This window comes from Trichomonas vaginalis, chromosome V, assembly GCF_026262505.1.
Source record: "Trichomonas vaginalis G3 chromosome V, whole genome shotgun sequence".
Classification (NCBI taxonomy): Eukaryota; Parabasalia; order Trichomonadida; family Trichomonadidae; genus Trichomonas; species Trichomonas vaginalis.
This window is the reverse complement of record NC_067207.1, coordinates 10548916-10576531: the sequence shown is the minus strand read 5'-3', so window position 1 is coordinate 10576531 and position 27616 is coordinate 10548916. Positions and strand designations below refer to the sequence as shown.

Below are 27616 nucleotides of genomic sequence, written 5' to 3'. Positions count from 1 at the left end.
TTCAATGACACCGAATGAAGATGTGAGAACAATAGTCTTCAAGATTACGTTACCTCAAACACATATGATATGAAAGGTTGTACAATACTTACATATCAAGAAGACTTACCGCTACTGAAGGAAAAAATAGCAGAATATTTTGACAACTTCAAAACAAGTAGAGTAGCATGAACCATTTATTTTTCAAGCTGACTTTTTACATTTGAACTTTGTTTGCGTAGATATGAATTCTGAAAGAAGTATGAGGGTCGTTGTATGACTTTGCTACTTTCTCCCATAGTTCTGTCTTTCCAAAACTTACCTGCCATGGACTCTTTCATAGTTCCATGAAATCGTCTCGCATCCGGGGAAAAGTATAATGTCAAGTCATATTCTTTAACATCCTTACCTTAAACCTCTTTGCTGTCTGTACACAATTAACAACTGAAATTGTTAAAGTGTCTGCTTCTTAAGGAAATTCGACACCATATCTGTTCTCTGTTTCTTTAAAAAGATGAGAAGCAAAGTCACTCTAAGATAAGAAGACATCTATGAGGTATGTCTCTCCAATCGCTAGAGATTGCATTTTTCGAAATGCTATTCTTCTCTTGCTGTTTGGGTTCGAAGTGTTTCTTCTCTAATATTCTCTGCATTTCCTCATTTGGGTCTTTTAAACTTCGAAATTTATATACTCATTTATAGCATTATACTTCAAAAACTCTTCTTTGGTACTTCTTTATCCAATCTAACAACTCAGTATCCTTTTATACATACTAACTTAGACTTCTTTATAATCTTATGAACGAATGGACGTTTGTCAATTAACCAGAATTACTACAAATAACAACTAACTCATAGAATGGGTTCTTCTCATCTAGTTCTTGTTGTTGTGCAGCCATTTTAAGATAAAGAAAGCTTACCCGACCCAGGTGGTTGCAATTAGACCTTTATACCATTCTGAGCAATAAGAAACTGTCATCGATAGGCTTTATCTGAGCATTTTCTAACTTCCTCTTTGTCTTGTTTTAAACATTCTCAAATTTCTTGTCAATGTCAGCAAACTTTTTTTCTAACATATTTTTAGAAAAATTAAAATTTTTATCTTTAGAAAATGTCTAGCGATTTCGCCTATCTATATTCGAGAAAACTTTTCGACAGCAAAAATCTGTCGACCATAAAATCTTACATAGTGTAAACAAGAAAGGTGGAATTTGTCAAGTTCTGTCTGGGAATATGACAAGAACCCCCCTATAAAATAACAGACGAAGTCTTAAAATTTGTCAATGCAGACTTGTTGACAGAGATGACGCCTCTTGAGAGAGATGAAGTCAACAAAACTTCTTAGAATGCAAAAAGAAGACACATGCCTGTTCTTGATAGATGAAATAGAAAACAGAATAGATGAGCGTATTAAAGGACAAAGAACTTTACATAATATGGTCGGAGAAAATTTGACATACTCCCACAGAAAAGAGAAGAAAAAAAGGAAGAAAAGAAAGTAGAGAAGAGAAGAAAGAACCTGAACCAGTTCCAGAGAAAAAGAAATTTGACATGTAAAAATAAATTTTATTTTTTAGAACATTTCTGGTCAATGTCAATTTTCTCTTCTCTTTAGGATAAACACTGGCTAGACTCTAAAATCTTTTCCAAAATTTCTTGAACTTCAACTATCTTAGACTCATAAATTCATAGTCCGTCTGCTTTCTTTGGTTCATAAGTATACAAGTTTGTATAGCTGCCTTCTTTAAGGTTTTGAAAACCTCTCTATCAAAACTTTCTTTGACTGTTAACAAACCTTCTATGTTCTAAGTCTTCAAATTTCGCACCATTTTTCAGTCCAATAGCAAACTTAACTGGTTTCGATGTTCCAACTTTGCTGAATGAAGACATTTTCAAAATGGTAGAAGTAAACATTTCAAATATGTGAATGGGTTCTAGTTCTCTTAAGTCCTGACATGTACTTGTTTACTGATATGATTTTGTCATCTTTTCTATCGATAAAAAAATATATTTTTTTAAAATTTAAACATATTTTTATTAAACTTGATTTTTAGCTCTGAAAGAATCAAAGAATTTAGCGAGAAAGAATATGCAGCTCACATAGGGGTAGATAAAGATATATCTCGAAAAAATTGAATTTATTGTAAAGAATGAAGAAGTTCATTTTAAGATTGAGTTGATTTTCAACCAAAACGAGAGAGCATGCAGGCAAATGAAATTCGAAAAGTGAAAGGAATGACATATGCAAAAGAAAAGATATCAAATAACGCAAGCGAAATATAGATCAGTTAAAATAAGAATAAAATTTCGATCTTTTCTACAGGGAACTAAAGGCTATGAGGCACTAATATATAATCAGTGCCTCATAGCCTTTAGTTTGTTATTAAAAACGAGAAAACTTGTTCGCAATGCGAAATGATTGCGAACAAGTTTTCTCACTTCAGCGAGGGAATTGTTCCTTATGATGCATACATTATAAATATATACATCATAAGGAACAATTCCCTCTAGATAGCTAGGAAACCCTAAATTAACTATTCATCTTTGAGATATTTTTTTTATTGAGGTTAATACGTTTTTCTAAATAATTAAACTGTAAAATTTTGATTGTGAACTCATCTCTAATATTTTGGCTCCTTAATATATTTGAATCATGATCTTTGAGAAGAGTTCTCAAAAGTATTCACAAAAGCTATTTTTCCTTGAAATTTAAAAATCCTGTTTATCATATAATACCGAATTCAATTCCCTACATATTTCAAAATATTCTATGAACATTTCAATTTTTGAAAAAAAACATATTTTTTCCAAATATATTTATTATCATATTTCTAATAATATTTCCTAAAGCGTCACTTTTTACATCCTCGATGATGATTTCCCTCTCAAAAAATTCAATAGCTTACATTTTGACTGAACTTAATATGCAACACATTTTCCTACATTTTCATGTTTTTATTTAAAAATTTGATGGAATATGAGCTTCAAACAATTATTATGTAAATAAAAATAATTAAATATATGTATTTATTCGTATTACAACCGTAGTAAGTCGATTCTTCCTTTCTTCTACTGAGATTTGAATTTGATTTCGAATTGTAAAGAGATTCAAAGGGAAAATACTAGCGGATAAAAACTACCTCCATGAAAGGGTCATAATGGACTCAAGTTGTATTTTTTGATATTTTTTGCTTTTCGAGCCTAAATAGGTAGCCAAGATAATGCCTAAAATAAGGTTCTAAATTCTGAAGTTTACATGATCCTCTCGTGTGCACCCTTAAATTTCATAATCAATTTTTTTTTCAAAACTTAAAGAAACAACAAATCTTATATCCAATATACTGTACTCCTTAAAGTCGTTGAGGTTCAAATCATTTTGGATCAATTGAAAACTAATTTTATTATTCTTTAATCATCTTTGCATTCATAATTTCATCTTATATTTCGTATTTGGATTGGTTTCTAAATAATAGAATGCAAAAAATAACAGTAGTAGGATATGAAGGGTTTAGTGACTTTTTTTGTTACGTCTATATATAGATGAAGGTATATTTTCACATCTTCTATATATAGATGATATAAAAATTTTTTCTTACGTTTTTTAAGTCATGAATTCGTAAGAAAGCGCGACATTATTAAATAAATTAGTAATAAATATTATATACTAAACACATTTTAAAAAATTAACATTAATTTTAAAATAATTTATTTTTTTATCTTTTATAAAAGAAGCTATATATAGATGATGTCAGATATTCCGCGATTAATTAAACATTGTTTAAATCCTAAATGGGTTAAACTTCAATTTAAAAATGAAGATTGTGAATTATTAAATGAATATGAAAGCCAAAATAAGCTAATGAGGTATAAATATAATGATAAAGAATATTTAATTTCATGGAATCAATGGAGTCATAATCAAAGACCTCATAAACGAGAAGAAGAAATTGAAAATAATGAAATGGAAATCATTGAGTGCATTAAAGAGGATGGAATTCCTAAATTTTGTAGAAAAACCTTTAGAACTAAGTTAGGAGCATATAAACGTAGAGTATTAAATCCTGAATATCTTAAACATCAATTTAAAAAGGAAGACTGTGAATTATTAAACGCTAATGATTATTTATTTATCACAAGAAGAAGCAGAAGATTATTTAAAAAACTTTTTAATGTATAAAGAATTATATAATACAATCAAGAAGCAAGGATTAGAGGATAAAATTATTGATAAACAACGGGGTGAATTATTTGAAACACTTTCCATTTCAAATTTTGATAAAGAATTTTTGCATTCACTCATTTTTCTAGATGATGCAGTGAAATCAAAACTAATAACAAATGAGAAATCATATTTTAATCAGTTATTAACTCAATGTCGACACATTCAGTGTTCATTCTTCATGGCTGTTCAATATTTCAAAGCATTAAGCACAAACATTAAATCAAATCTATCAACACTTTTCATTTTCAGTGGGTTTAGTCGTCAAACAGTTGAACGTTATGCTTTATCAAGTGAATTTACCAATGAGCATTAATGAACTTTACACACAATATCAGCAATTAGGTGAACATGGAAAAATAATAGTTGATTTAAATAAAGGAAGTGTTAAATTTGATTAACTTTTTATAATTAATTTTATTTTTTATTTATAATTAAACATGACAGAAATAGCAAATCTTCTACAGGTTCCATTAAAACAAGGGACAAACAAAAAGGGTGCATATAATAGAACTATGAAAGTTCCTGATGGAATGAAAGAATTAGTTCATATTGTTGCTGGTCTTCAAAAAGATGTTAAACAAATGAGAAACGTTTTAACATTACCAGAAGCTCAAGCATATGCCAAACGTCAAGGTCCAAATTGGGAAGCACACGAACAGACATTACGGGTCCAAATGGAAAACCCGATGGTATAAATGAAGTTTTCGTTACTGATGGTCAAGGTAATATTAAAGTATAAATGGTTATAAATTAACTATATCTGATTATCCTAAAACGTAAAGCATATAATGAACGTTATCCTATGCAATTTGATGAAAATGGAAAAGCTGTTAAACAATACATTGGAGAATGTGAAAATGGTCCAATTAATTCATACCGTCATAATCCATATTCTTATTTCAATGAAGAATTAAATGCTATTGAAGAGGGACCGGATGGATTACCACGATATTCTAACCAGTTTGATGGTCAATATGCAAATATTAGACCCGAAATTTCAGCTAAGAAATTCTTTAAAGTTGCTTTATTCGATCCAGTTTTCGCAAATGTTAAAGATGAACTTAAACAGCAATTCCAACCAATTATAGTAGCAAGAATTGCATCAGGTGCTTTATCTCAAGCATTCAAAGATTTAATTAAGAAACCATTATATCAGCAACGAAGTTTAACTATGATTTAGTTAAGGAATCAGATAAAAGAAAATTTGAGAAATCAGATGATTATAAGAATGCAATTAATGAAATATTAGGTCTATTAATTACGATGAAACAGCTAAAAATCAACTTCATGAACAAATACAGGGAATAATAGATTCAAAAGTTCCAGCAAAATAAAAGTTTAAATATATTTTTTTATTCGAATATAAATGAGAAGACGTTTCACTAGTCAAAAGAAACACTAACGCAAAAGCAGAGATTACGGTTGGTTATAACGTAAATGATGATAAATCACGAATTATTCAAAATGTTAAAGTTAATGTTAGCCCCGAATTAACAAGGTCAGCAACTCAACCAAATTTATTAACTCGTGACTTACCGAAGAATGAGGAGAATGAAGAAAACCATGAGAATGGAGACCCAATCATTATCAGCTTTATATTTAACTTCAATCTTTTTTCCATCGGGATATTTAAACCAAAATTCCAAAAATTCGATATTGTCAATCTGTTCATATTTTAATCTATCAATTACATTTTTAATACCATCTGAAAATCTTATGAAATGGTCATTATATGGGTTTGATTGAACTAAATTTGAATGAAGTGAAATATAACCTGTTGATGAATATGACACTGACTCATATTTTCTGAAAACACTAAAATTTATAACATGAATGAATTTCTTATTCGTTGAATTTATGAATTCTTGAGGTAATCTTATTCTAGTTTTATTTATCACTGGAAAATAACGCTTTACCATATTTTTAATCGTAATAAAAAAAATGTCAATTATCAATATTATTTCGAATAATAACTGTGGAATTAAATTTAACAGTTAGCGGAATTTATAATGTTACTCTCGTTTCTGTGAGTGGTAAATTTAATCCCATTCTTTTAGACCCTTTCAGATTATAATCATTATTAAAGATGACCATGAAAAAACGTATGATATGTATTATAATAAAATGTGATAGCAAAATGGGATATTAACACGATTTTAAGTTATTTAAATGAATCATTTATCGTATGGTATGAAGAAAATTTTAAATAAAACCTGATAAACTTTTTGAACTTGATGAAATACACACCTCAACTCACTATCACCTACAATTCCCGATAATTTTTTCTGAGTAAATTTTAAAAAAAATATTTTTTTATCCGATAGAAAAGATGACAAAATTCATCTCAGTAAACAAGTACATGTCAGGACTTAAAGAAGAACTAGACCCATTCACATATTTGAATGTTTACTTCTACCATTTTGAAAAGTCTTCATTCAGCAAAGTTTGGAACATCGAACCAGTTAAGTTTGCTATTGTGACTAAAAATGGTGCGAAATTTGAAGACTTAGACATAGAAGGTTTGTTAACAGTCAAAGAAAGTTTTGATAGAAGGTTTTCAAACCTTAAAGAAGGCAAAGCATACAAACTTGTTATACTTATGAACCAAAGAAAGCAGACGACTATGAATATTATGAGTCTAAGATAGTTGAAGTTCAAGGTAAATTGGGTAAAAGATTTTAGAGTCTAAGCCAGTGTTTACTCCTAAAGAGGAAGAGAACATTGACATTGACCCAGAAATGTTCTAAAAATAAAATTTTATTTTTACATGTCAAATTTCTTTTTCTCTGGAACTGGTTCAGGTTCTTTCTTCTCTTCTTCTACTTTCTTTTCTTTCTTTTCTTTCTTCTTCTTTTCTGGTGGAGTTATGTCAAATTTCTCCGAAACCATATTTATGTAAAAGTTCTTTGTCCTTTAATAGCTCATCTATTCTGTTTTCTATTTCATCTTCAAGAACAGGCATGTGTCTTCTTTGCATTCTAAGAAGTTTTGTTGGACTTCATCTCTCCAAGAGGCGTCATCTCTGTCAACAAGTCTGTCATTGACAAATTTTAAGACTTCTCTGCTTAATGTTTTATGGTTCTTGTCATATTCCCAGAAACAGAACTTTAGAACAAATTCACCTTTCTTGTTTACACTATGTAAGATTTTATGGTCGACAGATGTTTTGCTGTCGAAAAGTTTGTCTCGAATATAGATAGCGAAATCGCTAGACATTTTCTAAAGATAAAATTTTAATTTTTCTAAAAATATGTTAGAAAAAAAGTTTGCTGACATTGACAAGAAATTTGAGAATGTTTTAAACAAGAACAAGAGGAAGTTAGAAATGCTCAGATAAAGCCTATACATGACAAGTTCTTATTTGCTCAGAATGGTATAACAGGTCTAATTGCACCACCTGGGTCGGGTAAGACTTTCACTTATCTTAAAATGGCTGCACAACAACAAGAACTAGATGAGAAGAACCCATTTCTATGAGTTAGTTGTTATTTGTAGTACTTCTGGTCAATTTGACCAAACCGTCAATTCGTTCAAAGATATTATAAAGAAGTCTAAGTTAGTATGTATAAAGGATACTGAGTTGTTAGATTGGATAAAGAAGTACCAAAGAAGAGTTTTGAAGTATAATGCTATAAATGAGTATATAAATTTCGAAGTTTAAAGACCCAAATGAGGAAATGCAGAGAATATTAGAGAAGAAACACTTCAGAAACAAACAGAAAGAGATAGAATACATTTCGAAGAAATTGCAATCTTACGATTGGAAGACATACCTCATAGATGTCTTCTTATCTTAGATGACTTTGCTTCTCATCCTTTGTTAAAGAACAGAGAACAAGATATGTGTCGAATTCTTAAGAAGCTCAGACACTTTAACATTTCAGTTGTCATTTGTGTACAGACAGCAAAGAGTTTAAGTAAGGATGTTAAAAGAATACTGACTGACATTATACTTTTCCCCGGATTGTCCGAAGACGATTTCATGGAACTTATGAAAGAGTCCATGGCAGGTAAGTTTGACAGACATGAACTATGGGAGAAGTACAAAGTCATACAAGACCCTCATACTTCTTTCAGAATTCATATCTACGCAAACAAAGTTCAAATTGTAAAAAGTCAAGCTTGAAAAATAAATGGTTCATCTACTCTACTTGTTTGAAGTTGTCAAAATACTCTGCTATTTTTTCCTTCAGTAGCGGTAAGTCTTCTTTGAATGTAAGTATTGTACAACCTTTCATATCATAGTGTGTTTGAGGTAACGTATCTTGAACTATTTGTTTCACATCTTCATTCGGTGTCATTGAAATCGGTAAGTTTTCGCGATAGAACCAATTTCTGTCAGATTTGTAAATCTTAGCAAGGTCGTAAAAGCTTTTGTTGTTTCTTCTGACTAAATGCAACATAACCATATCTTTATCTTCTTCATTTTCCATCTCTTCAGTATAAATCATATACTTATAGTTCTTTTCCTTACCTTTTGGTACCGAACGTGGTATTCTTTTCTGAATGTTTTTGTCTTTTGCTTCAATGACTTCATCTTTTGCTTGAAGTTTCTTTTCCATCTCTTCACGTTCTGCTTTATATAGTTCATCTAACATCATGAAAATATAACAAGCATAACGAGGTGAAGCCCACATTGCTACGGCATTTACTAAAAGTCTATGAACATAATATCCTCTCAAACCAGGAGCCAAATTCTTGCGATTTTCGTACGGAATCTCTACCCTCGGTTTTCCGAGGGTAGCAAACATATGAGGAAATTCTTCTAAAAGTTCTTTTGTCTGTTGGTTTTCAAACCAATGATATGCTTGCTTTGTAGAACGAAGAGCGTTCAAAATACTTTGCATCTGGTACATATCGTCTTTGACCGAACGAATGAGACGTAACTGTTTGTTATACTGTATGTACTCGTATTCTTCATTTATAGCTTCATGGACTATAACTGTTGTTGTGTTCTCGGTTGTTGACATATCTGTCTTTATATTCCGGATAAAAAAAATATTTTATAAAAAACTAACTTTATTTTTTCTATCTTAAGGAAATTCATGAAATTTGTGCTGAATTCAATAAAAATAAAGTTTAGGCGAAGCCCACATTGCAACTGCATTTACTAAAAGTCTATGTACATAATATCCTCTTAAATTTATTGGCAAATTTTTACGATTTTCATGTGTTTTATGCAAGACCGAAAAAAGTCGGTCTAGAGAAATTTCACTCAAAAGTTCTTGTGTGCTTTGGTTTTTGAACCAGTCGTCTGCGTGTTTAGTGTCTGGAGCAAAACATGCTGTCAAAATACTTTGCATTTGGTACATATCGTCTTTGACCGAACGAATGAGACGGAGTTGTTTGTTAAACTGTATGTACTCGTATTCTTCATTTATGGCTTCATGAACGATAGCAGTTGTTGTGTTCTCTGTTGTTGACATATCTGTCTTTACATACAAAATAAAAAAATAAATAAAAATAAAACTAACTTTATTTTTTCTATCTTAAGGAAATTCACTGTTTTCATAGAGTTTTGGCGACCCCGAAGGAAGTCGGTCTCGCTGTGCTTCATGATTTTCATAGAGTTTTGGCGACTACGTTTTCTTACGTACTCGCTGTTCTTCACTGTTTTCGTACGGAATCTCTACCCTCGGTTTTTCGAGGGTAGCAATCTTATGCCATTTTACTCAGATTTTTGTGCTGAATTCAGCAAAAATATATTTTAGGGTAGAAGGTTAGATCTAACTTGTTTTCTACCCTCGTGAATTTTCATGATTTCATCGTAAATGTTTTGTCAAGACTTCTTCGTAAATGTTTTGTCAAACATGAACGTATATGTTTTGTCAAACATGAACGTATATGTTTTGTCAAGACTTCATCGTAAATGTTTTGTCAAACATGAACGTACATGTTTTGTCAAAACTTCTTCGTAAATGTTTTGTCATGACTTCTTCGTACATGCTTTGTCAAGACTTCTTCATCGTAATGAGTGTAAATGTTTTGTCAAAACTTCTTCGTAAATGTTTTGTCATGACTTCTTCGTACATGCTTTGTCAAGACTTCTTCATCGTAATGAGTGTAAATGTTTTGTCAAGACTTCTTCGTAAATGTTTTGTCAAAACTTCTTCGTACATGCTTTGTCAAGACTTCTTCATCGTAATGAGCGTAAATCAGACAAAAATAATGTTTAGGTGAAGAGGTGCGATCTCACCTGTTTTTTCACCTGTTTTCTCACATGGTCTAAAACATACAAAACTCATGAAATTTGGTCATTTTTCAGCAAAAATAATGTTTAGGTGAAGTGGTGCGATCTCACCTGTTTTTTCACCTGTTTTCTCACATGGTCTAAAACATACAAAACTCATGAAATTTGGTCATTTTTCAGCAAAAATAATGTTTAGGTGAAGTGGTGCGATCTCACCTGTTTTTTCACCTGTTTTCTCACAAGCGTTTTACATGGTAAACGTTATTTTTACATGTATTTTTCAGCAACTTCGTCAAATAATTTTATAGCTTTATCTATCTCATCTACTTCAAACGTTTCTTTACCTTTTATGGGAGCACCATACATTTTCTCAAACTTTTCAAGTAGTTCTGTTTCTGCAGCTCTCATATCATTAGCAAACACAACCTTGACTATATTGACTGTACTGTCATATCTTTGAGTTATATTATATGTTCTTCCTATCTTATATCTCTTTGTATTGAAGTCCTTCGGTTTCTGAACGATGTAAAGTAAGCCTTCACTGCAACGTTCCGTATCGAATGAACCATATGTTATGAAGTTATATCCAACAACTGGGTCAATCCATAACAAAACTATTGGTATAAGACTTTTGTCGATGAGATATGCTGCAGTTCCATAGAATTTTACCGATATCATAAGCTCAGGATTTCTTGTCAAAATTTTCTGAGTAGAAGCATTTCTAACCCAGTCGTGTGTTTTCTTTCCAGATGGAGATATAATGTCTGACAAAGAATATTTGTTGTATTTCTTTGAGTATCTTACGTTTAAATCACCTATTCTAACCAATTTGGTGTCATTGTCTATCTTTTTAACTGTTTCAAACTCAATGTTTGACATATATGTTCTTACATACAAGATAAAAAAATAAATAAAAATAAAACTAACTTTATTTTTTATTTCGGGAAAACTCATGAAATTTGGTCATTTTTCAGCAAAAATAAAGTTTAGGTGAAGTGGTGCGATCTCACCTGTTTTTTCACCTCTTTTTTCACAAGCGTTTTACATGAATTGTACGATGTATATTTGAAATCCTAAACAGTTTTGTAGCCTCTATTTCTTCTTTTAGTACATCGAATGTTTTAACAATGCCGAAAGTTTCTTTATACTTCTTCTTGACGTCAGACAGAAGGAAATCTTCTGCTGTTGGATAGTTTTTGTTCAGAAATTCTAACATGTCCATTTTATTTTCTGCTGGTTTTTCTTTCTGTCTTTAAGTCTGCATAGTCGTTTCTCATTCTTTCTATCTCTTTGACGGAGTAGTTATATCTCCTCATTGCCGCTTTACATTTTTGAACATTGCGGGTTCATTTTTGCGTTATATTCTGAAACCTTACCTGCTAAAACAACTAAAGCGTCAATGGTTTTCTTTAACTCAAAAGTTGCTGGTTTTATCTGTTTGTTCCATACCTTACCTCTTCTATCTTTATCTCTTATCTGCCAAACACATTCAGCAACTAACGAAACAAAGTTGTCGTAGGTCTTAAATTCTTCAGATTTATATATGTCAGAAACATTCTTATATACCATATCGCAATCTTTGTCCATAACCTTATGGTTGCAATGAAATCCTAGAAACTCATAGTTTACCTTTCGTATGAACTTCTTTATTTCTACTGAGTCAGTTGCTTTGACTTCTATTTCATCGAATTCAGGAATAGTGAGCTTTTGCTGCTGAATTTCAGGCAATTTGGGTAAATGGTCGATGAGGTCCTGCATTTCATAAAGATACTGTTCATTTGTTTCATCTTTCGCACTACAGTCTAAATTACATGTTAAAAGTTCTTGCTTTATCTTCTGGATTTCTGTTTCGAAAGTATATGAAGAAGGAATGAAGCTTTTCATCTCTACTAACATAGATGTTGGATTCATGACTAACGAGTTAGGTGCTGTAGTTGTTTGAAGTGTTGTTGTGCCGATTGTTGACATTTTTATTTTTTTATACAAAATAAAAAAAATAAAAAAATAAAACTAACTTTATTTTTTATTTCGGGAAAATTCATGAAAATTCAAGAGGGTGAAAAAACAGGTGAGATCTCACTTCTTCACCTAAACTTTATTTTTGGGTCCGGGAACAACTTTCTCTCAATAGGGGCTGTGGCATAATCTTTGCGTAAACGGTTCAGACCTTCTTCGAACTCTTGGGCTCTCTTCGATTGGGATTGAGATTGGAATTGCTGGGGTGGAGCTTGCTGGAACATCCAAGGGTTGGGGCAGTAAGGCATAGGCTGAGGAGGGTAGTTCGGGAAGCCTTGTGGTGGGTAGTAACCTTGAGGTGGAAATTGGTAGAAATTCGGAGGTACTTGCTGGAACTGAGGTTGCTGAGGAGACTGTTGTGGTTCTTTAGGTTCCTCTGGTTTGGGAATGGACTCGGTTGGTGGGACGGTCGGACATTCTTTGTGGCTTAACCGTCGGACCACAAACGATAAAAATCTCTGCTACTAGCAGTACTGCTACTGACAGTAGCAGTACTTTTACTGACAGTAGCAGTACTTTTTTCTGACAGTAGCAGTACTTTTTCTGACAGTAGCAGTACTTTTACTGACAGTAGCAGTACTTTTACTGACAGTAGCAGTACTTTTACTGACAGTAGCAGTACTTTATCGTCGAAAACCCTCTCAAATTTTCCTTTTTACTGACAGTAGCAGTACTTTTACTGACAGTAAGTACTTTTACTGACAGTAGCAGTACTTTTACTGACAGTAGCAGAGATTTTTATCGTCCAACTTTACAAATGTAAACTTATATCGTTCTATTTTTCTTCACTAGGGTCTAACACCAAAGTAACCTTACAAATGTAAACTTATATCGTTCTATTTTCTTCACTAGGGTCTAACACCAAAGTAACCTTACAAATGTAAACTTATATCGTTCTATTTTCTTCACTAGGGTCTAACACCAAAGTAACCTATGTACATGAAATTTCACTGCATAAAAGGAAAAAACCTGCGCGAATCGGGATTTGAACCGAGGTCTTCGACGCCTTTAACGAGGTAGCCCATACCACTGAGCTATGAGCCTTGCATATTCACAAAAATAAATTGTTTTCATGAGTTTTTCTACGATGTTAGAAAAAATGTTATTTTCTAATATCTTCACATTCAATACTTTTTCAGCACTTTTCCGTAGTTATATATGAAAGACAATTCGAGATAAAAGTCATAGTACAATGGAATAATATGTTGCACACCATTTGTTGTGAACCAAACTTGAAAGTCAGAGAAACTGTTACTAGGTGGTTCGTAGAATTTAGAAGCAAAGTCATAAAAGTCCTTACCAATACATAGAAAACTATTGTTGCTTGAACTGAAACTTGCATGACACATAACATTTTGAGGGTCAAACACGTTTCTATAAACCATCAAATCTGCTGGTGGAAGTATAAATTTAAATGGACCATCTGGTGGTAATGGTTCGTTCTGGTTTAGTAACCGAAGAAATTGTGCCAAGAACGTTTGTCTACTTTCCAAAATAAAAACTCTGTATCTCTTGGAGGGTTAATTTCAATCTTTTGAAATGAAACGGTGGAGTTCATCTTGTCATATTCTAGTTTCAGATAGTATGTTCCATTTAGTAAAGAGTCGTATTTTTCTTGAAATTCCCAATAATATTTGTTCATTTGAGTTTGAAAGTCATTTAGAGTTTTCTCAAGACTTTCGTCTGAACGAACTGTAAAGATCCTCATTTCGTCAAATTTGTCTATTAGACCATCAGGACCTTTATACTGCCCATGAAAATATACTGCGAACATAAATGCGTTAGTTCTATTTGAAAACAAAACTCTTCTAAATCCTATTGCCTTTGCATCTGAAGGACTTTGAAGCCAACGAATTGGATAGTCAAACCTGTATGCTCGGGATGAAATTTCTTCATCTGAAATAGTCCTACCAGCATTTGTAAAGATATAGTCTAACGGTTTGTATCTGCTACTTTTGTTCTTTGTTTTTCAACCTGAAGCATTTAATATATGTAAAAATATATTGTTTTAAAATGGTATGCCATTTCATATTTCTCATCTAACAAACAAGTTTCCCAACGGTCTTCTCCAACAAACTCAGCGTACATTTCAAATAAAATTAAAAAATGTCACTTTTTTTAAAAATAAATTTTTATTTCATGCAATGTTTATTTCTGTGCCGTCTTCAAGTATGCCCCAATACTTACGCTTGGAGAGGACATGAACTTCGGAAAATACCTTATCTAGCTTAAAACAGCCCATCTTTTCACTGACCATTCCCATTTCAATGAGTTTGTTGTACCCTTCTTCGTCATGAGTGCGTCAATGTTCTCATAGTAAACCTTGACTTTGGATTTGACTTCGGAGAAAATTTGTTTGTAGTTGTCAAGGACTGCCTTTGCGAACTGAGGGTAAGACCAATGTTCGACAATAGGTTTTAATGTGGTTACTAAGCCACTTTGACCTTGAGTGAATTCGTACTTCAAAACAAAAGGAGAAAACCTTTCAACAAAGTTGTCGACCTTCTCATAATGTTTACTCTTCATCTCTTGAGGTTTCTTAATGGAATATCCCCATGTCGAATTCATAAGCAATTTGAGTGTCATTGCAAGTTTGGGGTTTGAAGCTTTCCTAATATCATACAGTTGTTGTATGACTTTTCCAACTGTATAGTTCCTTCCCGGGAACTCACCATCTTCGTTTGGAATTCCAGTCGGAATATATTGGACAAACCTCATGTATGCAGCGTTAAGGTCGACATAGTATATCTTTCATCTGAGTCGAACTTGTCGCAACCAATTGGTCCAGTTTGTGGAAATTCAAGTGAGTCTCTTATCTTCTGAGAAACTTCTCCTGTTATCTCATAAACATCGTCGAAGCAACCTGTTTCATATAAAACCTTCTGACCTAACTCAGATGCTCTCCAATACAATTTGACGTCAATTGGATGTCTCAATGGAAGTTTATTTATAGCATCTTGAAGTTCTTGCAACCTCATTGGAAGTTCTTCTGGTTCAGGTTGGTATCCGAACAATCCAACTCCTTGTGGAATTGTGTACTTCTTTTGTACTAGAACTTTGTCTGGAACAACTTTTGGTCTTGCTAACAGTGAAAAGTTTGTTTCGTCTTTTGGTACAAAAGTTTCTGTCAGCTTGTCATCTGGAATTGGTTCCAACAAACCTTTCTCGAAAAGAATGTTTACAGCTCTGACAATGTTGCACTTGCCTTTTCCGAACAATGGGTTTGTAAGACTTTCGTTCAACATGAAGTGGTTGTGGACAATTACAATCTTCAACCATGGCAATTTGAACTCAACAACATAGTCGTCATGTGAAAACCTTTAGCTGTAGGTATGTTGACTCGGATATTGACATTTGCTAACGGTGCAATTTTGCCAATTGACCTCTGAGAATGTACCTTGTCTTCACACATGACTCAAGATACTTCATCTTCTCTTCTGAAACAAGACCAGAGTTCCTGAGACATGTAAGAATACAAGGTTCATTGACAATTGTTTCAATTGAATTGTAAATTCCATACCTTGTCAAGTCAATGTCAGACTTATTTATGAACGGGAAGTATCCAGCATGTTGTCTGACTGCTTGAGGGTTAGGTTGGTACCATTCGAACTTGACACTTGCAATTCCTTCAATTGCATTCAAAATGTCTGAGTCGGAGTCAACCATTTGTTCTCTCTTTGTAGTCTTGAAAGCGTCAAGAAGTTTTGCAGCTGTTTGTTCATTGCCATTTGCATAGTAAATGTGACCATCCAAATCCGTTATGGTCAATCTGAGATTGTGTCCTTTCTTATTTCCGTCTTGAATTGCAGCAAGTACACCCATGAAGCCTTCTTTGTTTTTCCTTCGTCAAAGTTTACTGTAAAGGTTCGACCAGATGTAATTTGACTTCTAACTTCACGATACTTTTCATATGCATATCTTGTTCTTCCATGGGAGCATGACCATCCTCTGCACTACCTTTTTTCCTTCTCAAAGGATGCAATTGTTCGTCATGTTTCCAGTAGAATCTGGCAAAGCCGTCGTGTCCTTCAACTCGAGGTTCACTAACATCGAAAGGCATGTCCATAAGACGTTCTTCTTCTAACCTCTCTAGTCTGTTTGGATAATTGGCACGTGCTGTTTCCAAATCCATTTCGTAGCGAAGACCAGACAATTTGTCATAGACTTTTATGGGTCTTCCCTTCCTATATTTAAACTTCTTCGAAACTCTCCAACCATATCTTTGCAACTCTGCTTTTATTCTAGCAGACTTTCTATCCATTCTATATGGGGGCATTTTTATAAAAATAAAAAAATATTTTTTTCTTTACTTTACATAACCGCCTGCTGCCATAAGTCTTTGACGCCAACCCATACCAGCTAATGAAGGTTGACTTGGTTTAGTTTCCAAACTAAACTTTGGTTTTGGTTTATCTTCAGTTTTTGGTTTTTCTTCTTCTATCGGTTTTCGTCACTTTTCGGTTTCTCTGACTTTACCTCACCTGCAGGAACAGTTGTGTCGTCAACATCTTCATAAATATCATATGCCATTTGTTTTTGTTTTCCTTTCAACTTTTTGTGTTTGTTGTTAAGTTTAGAATATTTCGACTCTAAGTCAATGAGATGTTCTATAATAACTGTTGGTCAGTGAAGTAAACTTTTCCATCTGTTGTCTCGAAAGCTCCTTCAGACTTCAATATTTTATTTGTGAGAGTCTGTTTCTTTTTTGAGATACTAGCCGTTCCATTTTTATGAAAAGTGACTTTGTAGTTAGGGTTTGTATTTCCAGACCTGGCACTTTCTATTATTGAATTTTTCTCTTCATCTGTAAGTTCTTTGACAGGTTTTTGACAATGGTTCTGAACTTTTTGTTTGTGGTGTCAAATCTACCGTTTCAACTTCTTCGGTCATTTCATCTCAGTAAAAAATTTTAGTTTGGTTTGTTTTCAACTGGTTGTTTAGTTTTTTAAGTCGGTCTAAAACTTCCTGAGGTATAGGAAGAACTTGACAAACACGTGGTGTAACTGCTGGAAGCCGACAAATCCATCTTGAACCCATTTGTCTCAATGCTGTATTGTTCATTTCATCTCAATAAAAAACTTTACATTCCCCTCGTTTGAGGCGGTTGAGGTTGGTTATTGTTACCCATTGTTGTGCATGGTTATATCCTCTGTTAAAGAATCTTTCACCTTGGTCCATATAGTGTCCTGCTTGGTTATAGTAGTCATTTGCTTTGTTATAATAGTTTCACTGCTTGTCTTCCTACATTGTCCATCCATCCTTGAACTTTTCCTCTTGTTTCAGGATTTGGGAATAAGATTTGTTGCATTTCGTGCTACATCCCAACCTTTCTGTACAGTTTGTATAATAGGTTGTGCTTTCTCTTTAAGTATACCTAATGTACTCAAAAATCTTCCTTCCAAACTCCAAATACACCTCTGGCTATTGTTTCCCACTGCGGGCAAAAATCTGGATGCAATCCTGCTAATGCGCCAAATAAACCCATTTCTTATAGGATAAAAAATGACGAATCCAAACAAGGACCCCTATGTTTCTAAGGCAACAAAAAAAGCACTCATGATAAAAATCTTTAGTTCAACACCAAATGCTTGGTTTATGGATATCTTTGGAAAACATTCCGAGGTATAGAGAGATGGACCACCATACTGGCTAATATTTGTCGGTCAAAACACAAGATACTGTGAAGCCATACCATTACAGTCCAAAGCTATTTTAGATATCTTAGCAGCTTTGACAATATTCGTTGACAAATACCATCCAACAAAACTGACATCTGACTGTGAAAGTTCTTTCAAATCAGATGATGTAAAAAACTATCTGCGTTCAAAAAATGTAAACCAATATTTCATTGTCGACCAAAACCATTCTGCTCTTGGTGTCATTGACGGTTGTATAAAAATGTTAAGAGACTTAAACCAACCACAAGGTGGTGAAGCAAATGAAATGTCATATGACGACAAATATAGACACTTCTCCATGGCAAAGATGAGACAAGTTTTAAATATTTACAATAACCGTAAACAAAAAGGTTTGGGAAACCACTCCCCCGAAGAAATGAAAAACAACCCTGACTTAGAGAAAGACTATATATTTAATAATTTAGTCAAAAGAGACAAACAAGAAAGAATGCCGGGCTTTCAAACTTCAGAAAGGTGACAAAGTAAAAATAGAAATACCTAAACGCGACCCATATGAAAATACTATTGACTATGACAACAATGGGAACCCGACAGGTACTCACATTCGTGTTCGTAAAAATAGAAGAAAGTATACAAGAGAATATTATGAAGTTTTAGGCAAACATGGCAAAATGTACACACTGCAAGCAGAAGATAAAACTACTATTGTCAGACCTCGTTTCAAACTTGTCAAAGTTCAAGGTGGTATATACTTTCAAAGACAGTTCCTAACAAATATAAGACAACTCCTGACGAATATGCTAAAGAAGTTGAAAATGACGACTAAGCAATTCTATACCATGCGTAAACTGTCATGTAAGGTGGCATGTATTCTTTACTTTGTCCCGTTGTTTGCGTATATCCTGAAACGCGATGTGTATGGTTTCCTCCTCCCTCAGTGTTACTCCAGAAACAATTTATAGCAAACTTAACGTTGTCTTTAACATCATATCCTTTACCTTTTGTCATTGCTGACCAATCCCAATATCTATGCTTATGCCAACCTGCTTGAGATGTACTTAAATCTATGTAGTGACTATGTGCAGGTAAATTTTCACCTGAAATCGTTTTACTTCCACCTGTTTCCTTTGAAGAGTTTGCACAATACAAAAACCTGTCGACTATTTGAGTCCAAGTTCCAAAACCCAGAACTGTTTCTGGTCTGGTAGAGTTCATTGACGTATAAATAGAGCCTATAGGATATAATGTTTGAAGTATTTCTGTCTTTAATGTTTGAAGCTCTGTTTTGTCTGCTTTCTTGTCATATAAATCTTGAGCAGTGAATTTAATATTATGTTCATCCTTCATGACATAAACATCTTTACATCTAATGTTTCTCATCGTCGTTATGTCGTCATCCGATGTTAAACCTTGTGGAAAGTTAGGAGGTTTACAATATAATGCATCCCCACCAGTTTCTTCAACCGTTCCTTCAATACTTTCTATAGCAACAGTTGTAAAACTTGTATGTGTATGAGTCTTATTTGCTTTCTTCTCTAACTCATCGTTAACATAAGTTTTATCTGCTTTAAGGTCTAAACATCCTGAAACCCATCCTGTATCGGCTTTAGTTTTTAAAATCTTCGATGTCCGTCCATGATACCAGTCAACCCTTTCTATAATTTCTTTATCTTTTTCATCCACATATTCCTTATCTGCTTTCTTCTCTAACGCACTAGCCACACAATCCTTATCCGCTTTCTTTTCAAGGCTAACGTTTAAGTCTGTTATTTCAGATATAGAATGTGTATGAGTCTTTTTAGAATATTCGTTTTCAGCTCTTGTCACTTCACTTGACATTTTATTGTCAACATATGTTTTGTCTGCTAGTTCAGGATGAGTATGTTCTTTTGTTGCATAAGCATTGTTAGCTCTTTCTTCTTCTTTTGCTATTGCATCGTCTACATATTCTTTGTCAGCTTTGTTGTCAACATCTGCTTTCAAAAGAAGTTCATTTATAGGTTTCTCGTTTAAAGTTCCTTTTGTTGGATTTATACAGACAGTATGGTTTCTTATTGTCTTGAAACAGAAACTCATCTGTCATTGGGTTTATTGTCAGTTTTTAAGTTTCCTTCTTTCAATGACTCAGATATCTTAGAATAGTTTGAAAAGTTTGTTGTGTTCTTATTTAGAGCTTGCATAATGAGTTGTCGGTTGTGTTGTATTTCTCTTATGGAAGCAATATCTTTCGACATTTTTATTCTAGATAAAATATGCTTTCAATAGAAAAAGAAAATTCAAGAGTTGCTACAACTAAACCATTAGATGAACTTTTTACTAATGTCGGTCAAAAGTTTGAGACAGAGACCGTAAAGCATGAAGGCTATCGTTTTGACTACCCATTAAGATGGTTAAGAGACCCATCCGTCACAAAAGCTATTGGCTTTCGTAGAATGAAGTTCATTTCAGAAGCCATACATGGTTTCCCATTTACGGTCGGTTTTGAAGTTCGATACTATAACAAAGAAAAACGTATGTATGAGAAATTTGAACAGGGAAAACTTTTACAAGTTAGTTTGCTTGTAAACTTAGAAACAACTCTTCAAGCTTTTCAAGAAAAAATAAACGATATCTATATCGAATATGCAAACCAGTATAACATTGACGAGGGAGAGTACCATCTCGATATTATTTATGACAGGAAAAATGCAACTGTTAAAATCAATAAAATAGAAGACCTTGGAGAAAACGTTTATATTTCTACAAAATATAACAACTTGGCATGGTATAGATTTATGAGGATGTTAAATCAGCCTGCAGCATATCCAGTACACCCAGACTTTTATGAAGTCGAAAACCCTAATGGAACATATGAAAATGTTTTCGACCAAGATGCTATTATTGTTCATGCTTCATTTTCTGGCGCCCAAAACTCTTTCTTATGCTTGGCAAATGACTTTTACGAAAAACCTACAAAGTTATACGAACCACCAAGTGGAAGTATTTCAGACTTTCAAGTATGGTTTACTACAGATGGAAGAAAAAGAATAATTCCATTATACCATGCGTTTTACTTAGAACTTAGTTTCATATACAACTACTATCGAACGGTAAAAATATAATTTTTTAATACGGTTGAGGTGTTGGATTTGGTTGCCAACTAGACTGTGGTGCAGTTTCAGGCTGTTGTATAACAGGAGCTTGTTCTTCTGGTTCAGGGTCTTTAGGTATAATACCAACAAACTGACCTACTCTTTTACCAATATTTTTGACTCCGTTCCAAATTCCTCTTCCTACGGTTTTTATTCCATTCCATATACCTCTTCCAACTCTTCTGAAGAAGTTTCCAATACTACTGAAGAAACCCATTTTACTATATGTAAAAATCTAATGTCCGCCTAGTCTCTTACGTTTCCTGTTGAGTTCCATAGCATTCTTTAACTGGAGCTCATACATTCTGTTTCTCCTCTGGTAGAAAACATATTCTGGGTCAACTCCTGTGTTCGCGTCATCTGCATAAAGTTGTTTATATCCCACTTCAGGGTTTGTATAAAACTCTTTCCATCTCATATTTGCATACCATGGTGGCAAACCTAACGCAGCGTCATTTGACATGGCAGTTTGCATTTGTACATCTGTTGGCACTTGACCATAGTTTGCCATTGCAGTTTGTATTCTAACTTCATTTGGAATATTCTCTGGGTTTGGTTGTCCAGGTTGCTGTGCATTCGCTAAGTTCTGTGCGTCCATTTAATATTAGATAAAAATATCTCTTACGAGTACATATACTGAACATTTGCAGGCATTGGTTCATCTTCATATTCTCTGTACTTTTCTGCCACGTCAAATAAATAAATGACACAATGGAAAAAACCTAAGACAAGTAGTCCTATTTCAAACCACATTTACTTACTAATAAAATTTCGTTATTGTGACACTTTCTCCGGTTTATAGGACCTCTCTCATATTCTATCTTGTCATATCTAAACTCATAGTCATGTATGTCCTCTAACCATCTCATAACGGTTTCCAAACCACTTTTATCGGATGTAAAGTAAAAGCATGGATGGTTATGTATAACGTCTAAAGTTTCTAAAGAGTCTCTCAAAGTCCAGTCTACTTGGTATTGAAAATCCCATGTGTTAAAGAACGGCGGGTCCACTATAAAGAAAACATTTTCCTTGTCTTTATATTTTTCATACAACTCTGTCCAACGACATCTCACAAACTCTATACCCTCAATATATTTTTCTATGTCCTCTTTGAAAACATTTGTATAGTTAAGATATAAAACTTTTGACATAAGTGTTTCAATGTCATGAACTCTTATAGAACCACTATATAATAGTCTAGCAGATATACTATCCCAGTCTATATATTCTGCTTTTTTCAAAACCTCTCTCACAATATTTTTCTTATCTAATGGTATACGTTCCATCTTACCTATCTGAATCTTTTCTTTTAACTCTTTCAATATTTTGTTAGTGTCTGGAATATGTTTGAGACGGTCCATATAGTTGTCGAAGTCATTGCATATAATCTTTGAGTCTGGGAATATTGTATGGCACAAATGGGATATATAGAAACTTCCACCGAACAAATCTACAAATGTGAGACCATTCGGTAGTTTCTTAAGTTCTCTCAATATAATATCTTTACATTTACTCTTATTTCCAAAGAACGGTAACGGTGGTTTTGTAAAATTCATTTATATATAATAATAAAAATGTTTTTTTCCTGAAAAGTGACAGAAAAGTGACAAAGCATGAAAACATATATAATTTGTGAAAAGCGACACATTATATAATGTTTTCGACCCAGAAGAAGGCTTCTTCCCAGAAGCAATGGAGGAAGAAGAAGAGTCCTCCGAATTCACACCAGAAGACTAACAATTTTCCGAATATAAACTTCATTTATACTAAACATCTTCAGGGCTAGAGGGCACGAAGTGCCTGGAGGCCCCACTACCTTTTTTTTTTTTTTTTTCTAGGATGATCCATATTACTACTTGTAACAATATAGCCATTAATTTTTCCAGTTAGCGGTAAATATTTATTGATCCACACATTCAAATCCATGCGTTTAAAATCAAACCTAACATCAATAAAATTTCGATATTGCGAAAATGTTAATAAATAATTAATGATAACGCATTGTTGCAATATCAAAATGGTATTTTTTGTTGTTTCCTGGAACAGCAGTTAGAGTACCATAAATTTCATAAGTACGTAAACGCATATAATCTATGTCAATTTCATTTTTGAATGTGATGGTTCCTGAAATATGTCCGTCCTCTTCAAGATAATAGTTCCCTTCGTTATCTTTTGGTAGATCAAGTTGTATCTCTTCATGTTTAAATTCAGGCAATATCTTAATATTATTTATCATTGTTGAATTTAGAATTGTTGCTGTTGTAGAATCTACCATTATAAATGTTATTTTATCATAAAATTCCTTTAAATCTGATGGAATAAGAAATCCTCTATGATTATAGTTATTGGAAAGTGACAATACACCATTAGATTCAAAAAGTTCATTATAGTCATCCAAATTTGTTGAAAATTCGCCCAATTTGTATAGTAATTTGACATTGATTATAGATGGATACATCCCAAATAATACTTCAAAACTGCTATCTGCATTAAAAATCAAATCGTTTGTATACCTATAAACAATTAATTGATCCTTTATATCTGGTTGTTGAAGTCTAATTTTTTTTGTAACAACATTTGAAACCAAATTTTTATTACCATCAACATAACGAAAACGAAGCCTGAGATAATATTCCCCAGCATCAATTGTATAAGGAATAAAAATGTGTTTTGTGTAATCTGTGGCACTTAAAAGGAGAATCTCATGAAAATCATTATCATTTATATTATCTTGACTTTTAAGGAATGCAGCTTCAAATTTGGTTTCCCCTTTTCCGAAATAAGCGGTATCAAAAAATGTTGAAATTTTGAGATAGTTCCATCGACCAGAATATACATCTGCCATGAGTTCAAAGTAATTTATTGTTGGTTTTCCATCAAAATGAACATCTTGTATAAAATGATCTTCATCCTCAAAACTGATATAAAGTTTGTTGAATGGGAGTTCGTCCGTAACAATAAAAGACAGTTCATTGTTTGAAGCTATGCCATGATAACTTTTTGAATTTCCTTTTGTACCATACTTTAAATAAATAAGATTAACACCTTCATCCAAATTATTGCACTTAATAGTTATTTTTTCATGAAACTTGAGATTTGAACTAATTTGCTCACATTGATAATACTCGCATGTTATGGTTGGTAGGAATAACAAGAACATTTTTGTTTTTATGACAAGTGCAACGTTTTTCATAAAAAAATTAAGAAATTTGATGAATTATAGTGGATATCTTAAATTGGAACTGAAAGATAAAGTATACAATCTTAGACTTATATAGAAAATTGTGTTTATTCAATTTTTATTCGAATTTCTGGGATTTTCGTTATTTGTGAACCTATCTCAATTTCTATTTGGTTTTTGCTATTTATTTTTGATTGTGGGTTCATATGTCAGTAATTTTCTTAAATACACAGAAATTTTGCTGACAAAAATATAAAAAATAATATTTTGTAGAATTCTGCTATTTCAATGATGTTAATCAATTTTAATCAGATTATTTTCAAAAATGAAATTCAGACATATTCTTTTGAATTTATTTCAAAAATGTTCCTTTTCCTATCTAGCTTCTTCCAAAACAATTTACAAACTGATGCTTTTTCAAAAAAATTTATACAAAAAAGCTTCAGAAAATAAAAAATAAATTGAACAATCAAATAAATAGAGCAGAAATATATAGCACTAGTTGCATTTTAAGATTGCAGTTGCGTTCATAAGTTATTTTCAATATTTCAAATAATTATCGACTCTTGATGGCAAAAACATAATACTATCTGTTGCAATGAAATATTACTATGAATGTTTTTCCTGATAGTTCTGTTATGGTGAATAACCAGAGGAGAAAATAAAAAATCTTAAATTATATAATATATTGCAACTTTCTTCTTTGTCAATGCATGTAATTAATCATGTTATAAAATATAAAATGACTGACGATCAGAAATAGTATTCAGTATGATATATATAAAATAATTTTTGAATCAAGCAATTAATGAAATCATTCCATTTCTATTATTTAATGGGAGTCTGATTTGTATAATATGAGTTTGTGTCCAATCTAAGATTTAAAATTATTTAAATCTAAAAAATTATAATTTCGATATGAGTCATTTTTAAAAAATATCATATATCAAAGAATTCGTTTTTTATAAATAAAAAAATTACTGCTTCTTATGGTGCTTACGAACAGGCTGTGGTTCTGGCAATTGCTGTCTGAGTGGGCAATAAGCTTCTATGTGGTGGTCCATCTGTACAAGGGCCTCCTCTGAAGCCTTAACATCTTGAGAAGTAAGATTGAATATTCTTGGCTCTTTCTCGAAGATTCTGAATTTATTTGTTGTCTTTCTAAGGAATTTGTCGAATCTGAGCTTATCTCTGACTACCTTTGCGCAAAGTGATGATTTAACTTTGCCAAGCAAATCCTTAACTGCAAGAGAATTTTGTTCAATTTCTTTGGAATCAGTTGCGAGCTGGGAAAGCTTGGATGTGACTTTGCTGACCTCATTGTATGACTCTGCTGCTGCCTGTGTGAAGAATTTCTCGGCCATTGTCTCTGCATCTGTTACGAATTTCTCCATTCCCTTCTCGTGGTCAAACAATGATCTATCGAGTGAGTTCTCCATATCCTGGAGCTCTCTTCTAACAGAGTTCTGGAGGTCTTGGAGAGCCTTCGAATCGAGAGGTGTACGGCGGCTTGCCTGTTTGCGTTCTGCTGTAAGAATTCGTTGCTTATGAGTGTTAATACGCTCTGTAAGCTTATCTATGATTGCCTGCTGGCGGTAGATTTCATCCTTGATTTCGTTGATTTCGTCATTGTATTGTTCTTTGATCTCTTTTGTATGCTCTTCGACCATCTTGTTAAGGGCGATTTCAAGGCACTTGAATTCAAGCATCTGCTGGCGCTTACGCTTGGCAATTGTTATAGAATTCTTATTTTGTAAAGCGCTGATGGCTGAAGCTGTGAAAAAGTTGATATTCATTGTATGGACCGATGGGTTTTGGAAGATAGCAGCACGTTCTTGGAGTTCAAATTTATCAAAATCGCAGCGAAGAAGAAGAGGAACAGCTGTTTGTGGATTAATTGTAAGCATCTTACGAACAAAAGCAACAAGTCCATCAGATGATAAGCTCTTTCTGTCAGCAATATCGAGAATTTCGTAGATTACATCTGGAGGAACTTGTTCGAATCTTTCATCAGCAAGAGCGGAGTTGATATTATCAGCAACATTCTTCCAATCTTCTGGTGTATCAGCGTTTGATTCGAGATGGTCTAACAAAATTTGAAGATAATCTTTTACTTCAGGTGGATCAATCTTGTTCTTAGCAATATATTCATCAATATATGTGCGAAGAGATGCAACATCCCATTGGTTTTGAGATGCAAGAAAAGCAAGTTCGTAAACATTTTTCTTGGTTACATCGAATGGCTGCAACTGGCAGGCTTTGACAAAAGCGAGAAATGTCTCTTCCTCGACACGTTCGCCTCTGGAATTGTTCACAATGATATCCATCTGATTTTGATTATCTGGATTTTGGAGATCGCGCTTGAATTTCTTTGAAAATCTTGCAAATACGGTTGAATCTATTTCATAAGCTTTGTCGTTCCACCATAGTATATAAGGAACGGAATAATCAGTAGAACTCATGAATTTTTTCTATTCAGTTAGAGCCGTTAAGTGAAAAGTGACAATTCGAATTTGTTTATATCTTACATTTCCTTCAAAAATAAACGCTTCCGTTGGCTATTTTACATATATTTGAGTTTTTTAGCTTAATTATAAGAATATCATCCATGTTGCATCATGGTATATCATGATATAAACCAAAATATTGAAACTATGCTATCAACTGGATAATTATAATGTCATTAAATTGTATTTTTCCTATATTTGTTGATTTTATTATAAGTATGAGATATCTCTTTATTTCACAAATATTTGAAATTATATTTTAACATGATAATGACTTTTATACATTGAGATGACCTATTATCCATATTAGGTGATAAATTAAGAAATGCTTGCTAAGAAAATATTGATAAGATTAATATAGTTCAAAAGTATAGGTATTACTAATGCCAACAAAGGTAAATTCACAATATCTTCGTGAGTTGTTTTGGTTATTCAATCTTATTTCTCTGAAATATTTATTCATATAAAAGATAGAGAATCAATATCGGAATGCCTTATTGAAATTATTCCAATCAATATAGAAAACTATAAACATATTGATAGAACTTTAGTATTTCGTTAACAACAGTCAAAATCTTAAAATAAATTCAAATCAAATGATCAACAGAAAAAATGAAATTAAATAGCTTTCGGAACGAGATAAAAGGACTCATAGGTGTGTGTGTAGAAGTGTATGTATGCATTTTCCACATCTTGAGTTGATTGAACTGATCAAATCTTATGTAAAAATGATCACTAATTGATTTCATAT

At 32.8% G+C, this 27616-nt stretch overlaps 8 protein-coding genes and 8 pseudogenes across 16 annotated transcripts, besides 5 other annotated features; 3 read left to right on the top strand and 13 right to left on the bottom strand.

The window, feature by feature from the left end:
- Positions 1–1005: part of a mobile genetic element that runs on past the window's edge.
- A 1413-nt stretch (positions 1006–2418) lies between these two features.
- Positions 2419–2503: a mobile genetic element.
- A 367-nt stretch (positions 2504–2870) lies between these two features.
- Positions 2871–2911: a mobile genetic element.
- Positions 2871–2911: a terminal%2Cinverted (terminal inverted repeat of ISTv3 transposon ID:TVAGG3_0313120).
- A 1186-nt stretch (positions 2912–4097) lies between these two features.
- Positions 4098–19843: a mobile genetic element.
- TVAGG3_0313110 lies at positions 6531–6948 on the top strand (annotated as a pseudogene). Its single transcript has one exon. A coding segment is annotated over exon 1 (418 nt).
- Positions 6965–7417, bottom strand: TVAGG3_0313100 (annotated as a pseudogene). Its single transcript has one exon. A coding segment is annotated over exon 1 (453 nt).
- On the top strand, positions 7631–8327 carry TVAGG3_0313090 (annotated as a pseudogene). The gene has a single exon. A coding segment is annotated over exon 1 (697 nt).
- TVAGG3_0313080 (KilA, N-terminal/APSES-type HTH, DNA-binding family) lies at positions 8344–9171 on the bottom strand (the record flags this gene model as incomplete). Its single annotated transcript, XM_051229918.1, has 1 exon — positions 8344–9171. One exon carries the CDS (start codon positions 9169–9171, stop codon positions 8344–8346), a length of 828 nt encoding a protein of 275 aa, XP_051099648.1.
- On the bottom strand, positions 10726–11270 carry TVAGG3_0313070 (organellar and viral DNA polymerase type B; the record flags this gene model as incomplete). The annotated part of the gene is made up of 1 exon (XM_001301210.1): positions 10726–11270. A coding segment is annotated over one exon (545 nt), but the record flags the coding sequence as incomplete, so codon positions are not given.
- On the bottom strand, positions 11422–12359 carry TVAGG3_0313060 (annotated as a pseudogene). Its single transcript has one exon. A coding segment is annotated over exon 1 (938 nt).
- Positions 12476–12824, bottom strand: TVAGG3_0313050 (annotated as a pseudogene). The gene has a single exon. A coding segment is annotated over exon 1 (349 nt).
- On the bottom strand, positions 13532–14390 carry TVAGG3_0313040 (annotated as a pseudogene). Its single transcript has one exon. A coding segment is annotated over exon 1 (859 nt).
- On the bottom strand, positions 14581–15385 carry TVAGG3_0313030 (annotated as a pseudogene). The gene has a single exon. A coding segment is annotated over exon 1 (805 nt).
- Positions 16002–16668, bottom strand: TVAGG3_0313020 (annotated as a pseudogene). The gene has a single exon. A coding segment is annotated over exon 1 (667 nt).
- A 716-nt stretch (positions 19844–20559) lies between the features above and the next one.
- Positions 20560–21147, top strand: TVAGG3_0313000 (uncharacterized protein; the record flags this gene model as incomplete). The annotated part of the gene is made up of 1 exon (XM_051229917.1): positions 20560–21147. One exon carries the CDS (start codon positions 20560–20562, stop codon positions 21145–21147), a length of 588 nt encoding a protein of 195 aa, XP_051099647.1.
- A 4-nt stretch (positions 21148–21151) lies between these two features.
- TVAGG3_0312990 (serine threonine-protein phosphatase family) lies at positions 21152–21394 on the bottom strand (the record flags this gene model as incomplete). Its single annotated transcript, XM_051229916.1, has 1 exon — positions 21152–21394. One exon carries the CDS (start codon positions 21392–21394, stop codon positions 21152–21154), a length of 243 nt encoding a protein of 80 aa, XP_051099646.1.
- An 18-nt stretch (positions 21395–21412) lies between these two features.
- TVAGG3_0312980 (uncharacterized protein) lies at positions 21413–21775 on the bottom strand (the record flags this gene model as incomplete). The annotated part of the gene is made up of 1 exon (XM_051229915.1): positions 21413–21775. One exon carries the CDS (start codon positions 21773–21775, stop codon positions 21413–21415), a length of 363 nt encoding a protein of 120 aa, XP_051099645.1.
- A 232-nt stretch (positions 21776–22007) lies between these two features.
- On the bottom strand, positions 22008–22733 carry TVAGG3_0312970 (phage tail repeat-like family; the record flags this gene model as incomplete). The annotated part of the gene is made up of 1 exon (XM_051229914.1): positions 22008–22733. A coding segment is annotated over one exon (726 nt), but the record flags the coding sequence as incomplete, so codon positions are not given.
- Positions 22734–23164: 431 nt separating this feature from the next.
- On the bottom strand, positions 23165–24370 carry TVAGG3_0312960 (uncharacterized protein; the record flags this gene model as incomplete). The annotated part of the gene is made up of 1 exon (XM_001301208.1): positions 23165–24370. One exon carries the CDS (start codon positions 24368–24370, stop codon positions 23165–23167), a length of 1206 nt encoding a protein of 401 aa, XP_001301209.1.
- Positions 24371–25280: 910 nt separating this feature from the next.
- On the bottom strand, positions 25281–26843 carry TVAGG3_0312950 (uncharacterized protein; the record flags this gene model as incomplete). The annotated part of the gene is made up of 1 exon (XM_001301207.1): positions 25336–26820. One exon carries the CDS (start codon positions 26818–26820, stop codon positions 25336–25338), a length of 1485 nt encoding a protein of 494 aa, XP_001301208.1.
- Between the last annotated feature and the right edge of the window lie 773 nt (positions 26844–27616).